This window comes from Pundamilia nyererei, unplaced genomic scaffold, assembly GCF_000239375.1.
Source record: "Pundamilia nyererei isolate P.nyererei 1_Seehausen unplaced genomic scaffold, PunNye1.0 scaffold00012, whole genome shotgun sequence".
Classification (NCBI taxonomy): domain Eukaryota; kingdom Metazoa; phylum Chordata; class Actinopteri; order Cichliformes; family Cichlidae; genus Pundamilia; species Pundamilia nyererei.
This window is the reverse complement of record NW_005187413.1, coordinates 5139625-5152371: the sequence shown is the minus strand read 5'-3', so window position 1 is coordinate 5152371 and position 12747 is coordinate 5139625. Positions and strand designations below refer to the sequence as shown.

General features: G+C 37.3%; 1 protein-coding gene across 1 annotated transcript in view; it reads left to right on the top strand.

The window, feature by feature from the left end:
• The first annotated feature begins 12319 nt into the window (after positions 1–12319).
• mrps16 (mitochondrial ribosomal protein S16) overlaps positions 12320–12747 on the top strand; it is a 3530-nt gene continuing 3102 nt past the window's right edge. Inside the window, exons 1-2 of the mRNA XM_005724637.1 lie at positions 12320–12509; positions 12692–12722. Of these exons, the coding sequence (XP_005724694.1) occupies positions 12710–12722 (13 nt within the window). The 5' untranslated portion in view covers positions 12320–12509; positions 12692–12709. The remainder of the gene's footprint in view (positions 12510–12691; positions 12723–12747) is intronic.

Below are 12747 nucleotides of genomic sequence, written 5' to 3'. Positions count from 1 at the left end.
CAGTAACAATTTTCACCCAGTTAAAAGTTACACTGCCTTATGCATTGATAGCTTGCCAGGTTTATTTGTGCAAAAGGAACACAACAAGCTTGCAAAATAACACACAACTTAAGAGGTGAATAAAAAAGCGAAAGAAGCAGGTTTACACATATATATATACATATATATGTTTATGGCAGCTTTGATTTAATTTGACCTCTGGTGATACAGAAACTCTGTCACACTGTGGTAAAGATTTTGAGTATTTTTAATAGTGATTTTCATATTAGTTTAAAATTATTATCAGCTGCCATAAATATGGCGGTAGCATGTCCACTAGTGGGCGACTGCCGCTTCACTACTTCTAACAAATGATTTATGAGCAAAAAAGGGACAAAAGCAATTTTCTGAGAGCGTCATGTTGCTCCAAACAACAATTTTGTAGCCCTAATGCATGCATGCATTATGCATTAAGTGGAGTCTGACTCATGCTTGTCCTTGTCACACCCTAAACTTCATTTAGCCTGGTTGTTTCTGCAGGGTTTAGCACAGCTCATATAAGTAACTCTGTCACTTCAGTTTCCTTTTAGCGGCAGCAGACAGAAAAACACTTCCTCTCTCTCACGATATCGTCTCCAATCTTATCTTGATCGGGACCACTCTTCAAACACTTTCCTACATAGCCTCTCATTATTTGTGTTATGGCAATTACCAAAGTTTCTTTTTTGCTTGTAGGTGAAGACTCCCCCACCCTCCTATCTACACGTATTCTCTCAATACACGGCATTTAGGTTTCACATTGAGGCACACAAAAGAGAAAACACCTTTGATGAGAGGCATCGCCAATTTAGGCTTTATCTGCTCCTGAGCTGAACAAAGTCGATATAAACATTATTGTTATTTAGATTTTAACAGTTCTTTTATCTTCCATTAGGTGAGTGTGGTGAACACAGCAAACGGTGTGCTGAATATATTTAGATTTAGATGATTTTTTGTTTTTTTCAATATCTGCTGCTCATTCTTTTTAAAAAAAATCATGTCTGTTTATAAGGAACAAAAGAAACTCAAGACTCAAAATTTGGAAACTAAATAAGTAACGGTTCATAGATTTAGATCTTACACACAAAACATAACAAAGTTTTAGAAAAGTAATCTGAACTTTTAATAAAAATATATATAAAGTAAAATAAATCAAATATCAGCCACCTATTTAAAAAAAACATAAATATAAAATCTGGGTTATTATCTCACAATTTCTACTTAGCAATATACTATTTCACAATATTTTCTCAGTACTGAATGATTGTTTTCAGAAGTCTGGTAAATTGATAATAATAACCCGAACCTTTGATGCCTCACAAAAAATGTTTTAAGTGGCATAAACAAGCTTCCATACATTCTGTTCTTCTTTTTTTTGAATAACCTTACATCTGCACAAATACTCAGTACATGAACTCACTTTGTTAAATAAACTGCAACCCATAACATACAAAAAGGAAGTTGTTCATTGCATGAATATTGAATATTTTTACTACCACCATGTCTCCAATTCATGGTTTACTTCCACTGCGAGGCTCAAGGCTCTGGGGGTGGGGGTGGGGGGTGGGGGGGTCTTAATGAAACAGCGTGCTGCTTTGAGAGAGCTACACTTCCACTACTGCCTTGTTAACTTGAAACATTTTCACAGCAGAGTTATCCAAATGTGTAATCACTTCCTTATGGGAATTATTTTATCAGGATAGAGAGAGTATAAAATGCCTTCTAAGGAGGAGACTGGTGAAAAGCTTACGATGTGTTGTAACTGTAATTAAAGAAAGCTGATGTGAGATATTCATCTCATTATGTGTGGCACGGGGGAGGAGCTGTGAACAGGCATGTAGGGTCTGACAAGGTGACATTTGGTTAATAAGGAGAGCAAGGAGGCAGCGATTCTTTAAACTCATTCAGAACAAATTAGCCAACATGTGAACTCAGTCTCATCCTGGCTCGATACAAACCGTGCATAGTGTGTATAAAAAATAAAGAGACATGGTGAAACAGTGAAAGGTAAAAAGTAAGCCAGTGAGTTTGGAAAAACAAATTTGGAAAAGAAAAACAGAAATAAATGTACAATCATGAAATAGCTATAGTGTGCAGAAGCCTTTTGTCTTTTGGAAATAGTCTTTTAAAGAAAAATTAACTCCCATCTTTGGAGGTTAAGAAGATTTTAGTGATAAGAACAAGGGGAAAAAAATCTGTTAAAGCTGAAAAATTTTGCTTCACTTCTCTACAAAATCACTCTTTAGTTGATCTGTCTCTTATCTGGTCCAATAAACAGCCTCCTTTTGGGGCAAGACAAAAAAAGTTGCTATGTGCTGCTTTAGAGCAAAAAGATATCAAACAACATCCTTTCCCTTCCTTGTTCCTCTCCATGCACTCACTCCGCGCTCACACACAATGTGTGGCAGGCTCAGAGGAAAAACAACATGTGTTACGTTGACATCTAAGTCTGGCGCCTGAATTATGAGTCATGGAGAAATCTATAACTCAACTGATGATCAAACACGGCTAAAGGCCACTTAGAGGGGGCAAGTCTCTGTGGATTTACAGAGATCAGAGGACTTGGCAAGTGAGAAACAAAAGACGGTCCACCCTTGGTAAAAATAAGGCAACGCAATCAGATTTGACCAAGTTTTGAAGAACTGAAAGTGCGTGTTGCCGTCTTGTTGCAGCAGAATCAGCTGACTGATTGGTTCTGCGGAAATTAGTGGGGTTTGCAGGTGACATCACACAAACGGGTGGTCTCAGCTGGATGGGTGCAGGTGGGTGCAAGGGTAGAAGCAGCAGGCTGGGGTTTGATCTGTGGCAGAGTGGGTGACATCCTGTCACTGCTCATTATAGTGTGAATTCTGTTTATCTTCTGTAACACCTTCACTTGGCACCAACAGCAAATCTAGTGATGTGACACAGTAGATAGAGGTCTGGAATAGAGAGAAAGGAGTCCAAAACTAGTCTGATGGGTGGAGATAGTGCACAAAGACACACAATATAAAGTGATGAAATAAGAGGAATCTCACAACCAGGAAGCAACTGGAGACAAATAAGCATAAAATACAAGGCACATGATGAAGCGCTGATGATGACTGTTGTCTCCTCAAAGCCTCAGAAAGTTCAACAGTGCTCCTTTATCCCTCTTAGACAATATGTTAGGAGACCTGTTGTCTTCATATCCCGAGGCTCTTATCGCCCCACAGCAGAGCCCACCTGCCCTCTTCTGTTTAACGCAACAGACAACCAATAAAGGAGTCCTCTCTGTTTTACTGTCAAACGAAATCACACTTCCATTTCGAATACACCCGTTTCTTTAACATCTGTTTATGTAAGGATGTTGCGAGAGTTTAATGCGATGCCTGCTACTCTGAGTTTTGCATAAACAAGGTACCATGTCATAGCCAACCGCTGATCTCATGTCTTTGATCATTTGCCTCAGACCTGCACAAACGCATTGAGATAATGCAACATTTTAAATGGTGTATAACTTGTCATGGCCGCCTACGATGTCCCTAAGATAAGGCTGCTCTTGGTTTAGTGTCAGTATCCTCGGAGAAGGGCATTTTTACAGTTGCACACTGAAAAATCTCTGCGTTGCTACTGGGTGTTCAATAAACAGGTTACACAAACACCTAAATGTGGAAGATCACAGACGAACAGATTTCCCTGAAGCATGCGTGAACATGTCTGCTACTAAATCAGTCAACTGGCATTTTGGAAGAATTTGTCCTTGATGATATTCGTCACTTGCCTCAAAATCCCTTCAAAGGTTTGACTAGAACACATCCAGAGGGGCTTTTCTATTGATTAGAAAGTTGTTTATTGATCTAATTAAACTAAAATTCACTTTTTCGAGCTGAAACTAAATTAATTTGTGATCTGTCCAGCACATTAAATGTAAGGGAAATCTCATAAGAACTACTGTTTGATCGATCCCAACAGGCGGATGATTAAAAATGTAAAAACAAGAAATGCAGACACTAAAAAGGTGCTACAGCTCTCTTTTCATGTTGTAATAACAACACTGGACAGGAAAAGTACTCTTAAACCTTCAGTGAGTTTGCTGTAAAGGAATACTGTGGGTTGCTGGCATCATTTCATTACAGTGGCCAGTGTTACAATCCATTTTACACGACCAGAAATGCTCTGTGTGTGTTGTACTTCTGTGTGTGTGAGTGAGTGTGTGTGTGTGTGTGTGTGGCATGTGATAGGACCAAAAAGCTTGGGTATCACGCTCTGATGTGCATGCCAAATCCACTTGTCCTCTCACACAACCTACCAGTGTGGCTCTGCCGTTTCAGCTCTGCCAACCGAGGTCCGGGGAGAGCAGCAGCACAGGAAGCAGGTCATGACCTGTTATAGCAGAAATCACAATGTGATGTGCTGACTGAATATGTAACATTATCTTCAATCAGCCGTATCCATTTCCAGTGGCTGTTTTATAATGTAAATATAACCGTTGATTAAGTCGTCTTTTTGTATCTTAATAAGCTAAAGCATATCCATTAAAGTAAATGTTCACAGTTTTTACCCTGTCGCCATTGTGCATGCACAATAGGACTCTACAAAAGACAAGTAGCAAAAAATATGTGTGTCTTTCCAAGATATGACCACAGAAATAAAAAAAGGAAGTAAAAATGTTAATTAAAGAAGTACTCTCAGCGATTTAGGGATGTATGCTCCAGATGTGCTTGCTGGATCAGGTCTGTGCTGCAGAATTATTCACTTTCTTTACTGAAATAAAACCATATAATGTAAATGTAAAGATTCTTAACAGATAAAAACTGTTAGGAAAATATATTATGTGATATCAAATTAGTTTGTAGTCATCACTCTTTAATAAATAAAATGTTTTAGTATTATAGCAATTTAAGATGAAGCTAATTATAAATATATAATGCATATCGAGTGTTTAGTCTGTAACAATCCCTCATATGCAGTATATATATATAATCTGATTCTCTACTGCAACTATATTTGTCATAGTAGGTAAAACAAACAATATCCTATGTGCTACTTTTCTACAATCAGCGTTTACTCTGACAGAGCCACTTGGTCTAAATATGATGTTAAGGCCATCAAAAAGCAATTTTCTCACTGGAAACTGAACATTTTTTTTGTCTATTCATATTTCTTCTACATGGCCACAAGGCCAAAGTTTATTTTTATTTTGCACAAGACTGCCTATGAGAAATAAGCTTTGAGAAATTGTCTTGGTGAAAGCGGATGTTTACAATGACATGATTATCCTGTGATTTTTCTGTTTGCGAAATGTCTTCAATTCTGTTAAAATAATAATAAATAAATAGGAAATAAAAATGTGTCTCGAAGTCTCAGTCTGTAGCTTATTGATCGAAACTGGTGTTATCAGTGCCCAAATGAGTTAACATATCACCTTATTTTACATGATTTCTTTTTTAGTTCCATCTACCCACTTTCTTTCCACATTATCCAATTAAGGGTCACAGAGGGGATGGAACCTATAGCTACTATAGGGCGAGAGGCGGGGTACATGCTGTACAGGTCACCAGTCAGTCGGTTAGGGAGACAAAATCTTTTACCCTGACTGCATGTTTTTGCAGTCAGGGAAGTGAGAGACAACCCAGTGAGACCACGGGGAAAACATGAAATTTTTTTTAGAAGTTTTTAGACTTTAAATAAGAGAAATAATGCTACATGTCCCTTTTGATTTCAGTTAAAGTGGTATTAAAGTGGTAATAATTCTACTCACGCTGTATCAGTTAAACATTAATTCACCTCTAAAGAAAATTACATAAACATGCAATATGTTAACTGAACTCTGAATCAGTGTTAGTGTCTTCTTATTGCACATTATTTATTTTTTAAAATTACGATTATAAGTATAGTGTCCCGCTGCCATTTTAGGTTGTAACAAGCAACTAGTTAACTTCACAAATTCAGTAGTATAATTACTGACTTTTAAAAAAAACCTTTTACCTTGTGCTAAACCTCTATACTGAATAAATTAATGTTAGCTTGAATTTCCAACCAAAGTTTTCTCTCCATCTGTACGTCTATGTGAACATAGACTACACACAACTCACTGCACTCATAGTGTCACAGGCTTGTCACAGGTTTGTTGCAGATTTATATAAACGTAAATATAAATGAAACACAACCTGAACAACTGCACCAAGAACTCTCAGTCTGACAAAATACACATCATATTTCAACTTATGTTCATATAGTTTTCTCCTAAAAACTTCAAATCTCACTGACACATTCACCAAGCTTGTTGCAATAGTAACAGACAACTGAACAAAACAGCAAACAACCAGTTGTTGGCTATCATCCCCTTCCTCTTGTTTTCTGCGACCAACTTGTAACAGTCTCCTGAGCTTGATTGGGGATTTAGGGTCGAATCTTAGTGTCTGTTTGCTTAGCTATTTGCCTATGCAGAGAAGTGGATTGCGTAAATTCATTCTAAACGAGCAATGAACAACAACCAATGACAGAGATGCACTTGTGTGACCCAGCACAAAGCGCTGACACTGCTGATATTACACGTAGATGGAATGATGATTGGTTGGTCCCCACAAAGAGTAGGTAGCAATAAAAACTAAGATAAAAGTGACAGACGAAAAGCACCAAAAATGCCTGCAACAGCAAACCAAACAGAATAGCCCGTGTTTGACAACACACACATCCAACATGCACAGGTGGGTCTACAACGCTCTGCGTAGCACCTACAGACAAGTACTACACCATCAGGTGCTTGACTCTCCACATATAAACTCTTTAATTTCAGGATCTTGAAAAGAAAGCGATTGGACTTCTTTAAGTTTCTTGGAAATGTTTCACCTCTCCCCCGAGAAGCATCTTTAGCATTAAAACTGAAAAAGGAAGGAAAAACTCCCTTTTAACAGGAAGAAACCTCCGGCAGAACCCAGAACTAAAAAACAAACTGCAGGACAGAGAGCTGGAGTTTAATAACTGCTAATGATTAAATACAGTAGTGGTGTTTAAACACAGAGAGCAAAAAGAGACGATTGCAGAAGAAAAAGTACATCATGGGAAGTTCCCTGCAGCCTAGGCCTATTGGAGTGTAACTAAGGGATGATTCAGGGTCACTTGATCCAGCCCAAACTATAAGCTTTATCAAAAAGGAAAGATTTAAGCCTAATCTTAAAAGTAAAGAGGGTCTGTCTCCCAAATTCAAAATGGGAACTGGTTCCATAGAAGAGAGGCCTTATAGCTGAAAGCTCTGCCTCCCATTTTACTTTAGAAACCCTATAAACCACAAATAAGCCAGCAGTCTATGGCATTTTATGGCATGGATGTCAGATGGAAACCCATCATAAAGCATAAGAAAGTTATGCAGTGAAAACATATGTTAAAATAACAATTAAAAAAAAATCATCCAAAACAGGAAAGAGCCAGAATCTCAAAACGCTCTGGCTAGTACAATTTCTAACATTTACATAACTTAATCTACATAATAGTTTTAAAATGTTGGGCTTGTGTTGGGCCAAATCAAAATGATTGCAATAAAGTCCAAGTCAAAATATGTTTTACACTCTTCTTTGCTTTGCATAAAAAGGAAGCCAGGGCATCATTTTGGAGCGAATGTAATTGTATTAGAAAACATTTAGTGAGAACATTAATGAACGATAAACCCTAGAATTAGGGGTACACCCTATTTTTCACAAGAAACAAGTTGTGCTTTACTTGGAACATTCAACACTTTATTGACTTAGGCAGACAAACACATTCCCCTCAATTTCAAAGAACACAGAACATCTTTTCTTTAATCTGTGGCTGTGACAGTTGACAAATATTAGAAAAAAGAAACAGAAAATGAAAAGGTCTCTTTGTTAGTGAAGATATAAGCAATGCGTCCTTTTTGCATGCAATCACAATTAGTCTCAGCACAACCATCTGAAAGATCCTTCCAGAAAAAAGAGATCACTTGACCCCCCATGTGTGACCAAATCATGTCTTTCCATTAGGTGCTCTCTGCAACCATAGCATCTATCTCCGCTCAAGAAGGACACAGATGCTTAAAAAAGCAGAGGAAATCACAAAGAGCTGACAGTCTAGAAGTCACACGGTGCTTGTGATTCAAAAGGTCCATTATTCTGACTAACCACACTGATGAATCTTATGAATATGAACGTAAAACTGCCAAGTTTAAAATATTATTCTTAACTTAAGTTACATGCACATTTGCTTTAATGCTCATTAGGGTCAGCATAGCATGCACACTATTAATTTGCTTTAACACGAGAAGCTGCTGCATCTGTCTCCTTCAAAATACCTCCACCTCAAGATAATACTCCATACTTTAAATTACGACCTATGTCAAACACCAGCTAGAGAACAAAGAGGGAACTAAGTTTCTTTGAATGTCCCTCCAGCACATTAGTAGTCTTAAAAAGAAACCTGACACAAAGTCAGGAAAATAAAGGACCTATGAGGTATCCTAGACGGTAAGATTAGGTCATGCTTACTGATTAAAACACGTCTATCCAGCTATATTTTGTTCTAAAAATATTTTTTCTTCCTATTAACATGCAATATTTGTTTACGTTAGGGATGTGAAGAAAATATGATGAAAATGTTCGTTACAGCTGTTGACTTTACTTCTCAACATTGTTTAACAGGCAAGAAATGAAAAATTGACATCTGCAGTGTCTTTTCACCTCTTATTCTAACATAAAGATCTCTCCTGGCTTATCTTGTCATGCGGTTCATGACCGGTTCTGGACTGGCTCTGTGAGTTTTCTTATGCAAACCCAAATGACATTTAACTGAATAGGGGAGTAAAACTGAAGAACCCCAAGATCAGTCAAGATTTACACACCTCTGTTGCTTGTGAAGCTCGCACACAAGAATTTCCCTCGCGTGTACTGTACCAGTGTACCTGCACAGGTGATGTGACAATAAAAGTGATTTGATTTGATTTGAGATTTATTCTTCTCCTTTTATGCACATTTTCAATTTCACATTTTCAGGTTTAACAAAATATACAGTGAAAAAAAACACTGCAGTGTTTTGACTATAAATATAGAAAAGACGGCCATCTTTCTAAGATGTATAACATGTCATTGATTGTATCTGACAGTTTCAAGGAGGGACCTGATTGCAACAGAAGGTAGTCTTAGTGTCTTTCAACAAATAAGTCTACCTTTAAGCAGTTCTGGATTCAGTTGAATACTTAAACAGATTTTGGGAGCACTTGCTTGCAAAGATGTACATGGGAATTCTGATATTTGTCCCTTAAAGTAAAGTCTAAAGCCATTTGTCTTCAGTACACACCCTAACCATCCATATCACATATGGAATGCAACTACTGATACTTAGTTGACTCATTTTACATTCTCACTGGTATATAAGCCTAGGCTTATCTTACTGTTGTGTACACTAGAGAATGTAAAAACAAGGTGTTGCTATAGCAATGATGTCATGATATGACTTTTTCATATCACTAAATCAAACAACCTTAATATTGAAATGATAACATCACACAGTTGCTCCATCATGTGAATCTCCCATTCTGCCACATCCCATAGGTGCTCTATTAGATTGAGATCTGGTGACCGTGGAGGCCATTTGAGTGCAGTAAACTCAATGTCATGTTCAAGAAAACTCACCAGCCATCACTGGATAATTTCTCTTTTTAAGGACAATTCTCTGTAAACCCTAAAGATGGTTTGTGTGGGAAAATCCCAGCAGATCAGTAATTTATGGAATACTCAGACCAGCCCATCTGGCATTAAAAAAATGCCATCATGTTCAAAGTCACTTAAATCACCTTTCTTCTAACTCAATTTGAATTTCAGCAGGTTTTTCTGTCATATGATTGGCTATTTGCATTAACAAGCAATTGAACAAGTGTGTCTATTTCAGTGGTGGGTGAATGTCTATCCGGTCCAGTACTGGAAATTTGTCTTTGAGTGTGAGACATTTAGTGAATAAAGTTGAAATGTAAAAATCACCTAGTACTGTAGTGTTTCAAATAGTCAAAAACATTCTAGTCTGAGGTTATAAATTAAGATTGATTTTTCAAAATTTTCTAGTCATGTAAACAATTATGCCAAAAGATGTATCCTGTTATATTGCATAGAGAGGAAAGCATGCTTTTTTTTTTGCAACTCTAATGTAAATATTGCCTATATATTGCACTTAAAGGCAGGCGCTTTTGTAAAGGACACAACGTGAAAGCTAAGTTTTGAGTACACTAGTAGGGTCTTCCCCATAATCAAATTAAATCCAGACATGTATGGCTTAAACAACTGGAGCAGCCTCTTTCATTTAAAGCAGACTCCTCTTGCTTTCTTCTTAGAAAAATATCTGGTCATCTGAGCGTCTCTAACTGAACTGTCACAGATGATTAGAGGACGAACAACTCGTCTTGGTATCCCAAAGAGCATGGGGTCCTCACGAGAGAGTGAGCCACAACTAGAATCAATGTCACCGTTCAGATAATCATGCATTGCCGATTCACCATGTAAGATGCATTTTGTTTGCTGCCTAACTGTGTAAAGCCTCTATTCATTTTCAGATTCTTACACAGAAGGAAAAAAACATGGTCACTCAGTAATGATCCAAATTCCAATGATGTGTGTTGACAAGAAAGGGTTTTAAGTGTTGAAATTATTTCTGTGACAAACCAAAATGACAAAATTTTCAAATCTTTTTAAACTAATATGCTTGAAATCTTGTTATTCTGTCAAATTAAAGAATTAGGGGTTATGATAATTATAAATTAAGTCAGTTATATACGTTTTCAACACAGTATACCATTAAATGCTTTTCATTTTTGGAACTCTGGAGAGCATTGTCTTTATTTACTTGTAAAATATTTTGCAGCATACACAGATGTAATGCTTCATGGATGAATGATTCCTAGTTTTGATTCATTCTTGTACAAGTGATTTTTTGAGAGCAAAATGTGGCATATAAACAATTTAAAAAACAAACAAATGAAAAACATATTCTTGAGTAACGTCTCTTTTAACCGATTGCGGGCTCTGAGTGATCCAGCAATAGTTGGACATTTGCAGAATTACAAACAAGGGCCCATCTCTTTTTGTGTGTCTTTGGTGACCTCTCCTCACATGTGTGTCACACACACTCACAGAAAAACAAGGCTTACACAACAGGAGTGTGAAATCACCATGTTCCGAGACCAGCAGTGGCGGGGGAGCAGTTGGGCGATGAGAATCCAGAAAACTTGGGACACGTCAGGCAAAGCAATGACCCCCCCCCCACCAAATTCATGATCACTCTCAGGAACTCTGCCAAACTCATTTGAAACTCAAAGTGCTGCTTATGCAAGATGTGTTAAGTGGAAATTACAGGCAGGATGAGAAGAATTACATGACTCGCTATGATGTTGCACCCAGAGAGTGTTACTTTGAGTGATAGATGGTAATATTTACCAACTCATAATCATAAATGAAATGGCTGGTATTGTCAATATTCATTCAGGTTCAATTGGGTATTCATTTAGGTGTATTCACAGTTGATGTAGGCCTATTCATCCCCTGAATAGAATGAATATAATTAATACAGAGCACGAAGCTCTAAAATCTGTGTTTTATTTATTGATAAAATCAGCAAAAGCACTGAGAATTTGAGTACTCTCCCTGAGTACAATTTTGTGGTCATTTTTTGGTTCCATTGAATTACACTTTACATTTGTAGTCCCTGTAATTTAGAATCAGAATCAGAATATCTTTATTGTAGAAATTATGTGCCAGTGCTGCGACATTGAAAAAAAAAAATAGACAAAAATGAATATAACTATAAGGAAGAGAAAAGAGGACATATAAAAAGGGTAAAAAAAAAATACATAAAATAATGAACACACTACCATCTATTGCAATTAACGAGCAAGGTGGTATTTAATATCCTGATGGCTGTGACAGTAATATTGTACTGTTTGAAAGTTGTAAGATGCAAAATGGACAATATTTAGAAAATAATTGTTAAAAAATAAATATATATTGGCTTGAATAAGCAATGTGATGTATGTATGTATGATGTTTTATTTCTGATGTCTACTTTTACTGTCATAAGGATTATTACGACTTCTGCCTCTCCCTGAAGTGCCTCGGTCCTAAATGACCTGCATTATAAACATTCGTGGATGTGTAATTACTTACATTGCCGTTCTAGAGGCACTTCACAGGCTGTCTTTTCTCCAGAATGACTCAGGAAATACTGCAGTTTGATACATGAACTCCCCTACTAACTTTAGTTTTCTTGCACAGATTAATAGCTGGTGCGGGCCTTCTGTAGACGGTGGTTCAGTGGACAGCAATGCCACTCCGCCATCTAGCGTCCCGGGGATGAAATTACGCCGCCGTACGTAACTTCCTTTTAAAACATGGCGGCGCCCTAAAGGAAAGTCACACTGTCTCTCCGGGGGGAAACATACGCTTCTTATCGTTTAATACATCATCTGTGCAAGGAGTTAAAAAGCGGCGGCATCTGAAAAGATTTGTCTTTACGTCCTACACGCGTCCTCTGAGGTAAGTTTTGCTTATTTTTATTTTTCAAACCCATCGCTCTTAAAACGGGAGAGCCTGCGCAAAGTCAGGTTTTCTTCGGATGTGGTTTAATTATATTTTTCAGGATTATTAACAGTCATGTGTTATTTATAAAATATAGCTATTTACACTTTGTTTTAAATGTGACTCTTTGCCTATTGCAGGATATTTCCGGAGACACCATGGTACATTTATGTGAGTATCCAAGTCTTAACAGGCT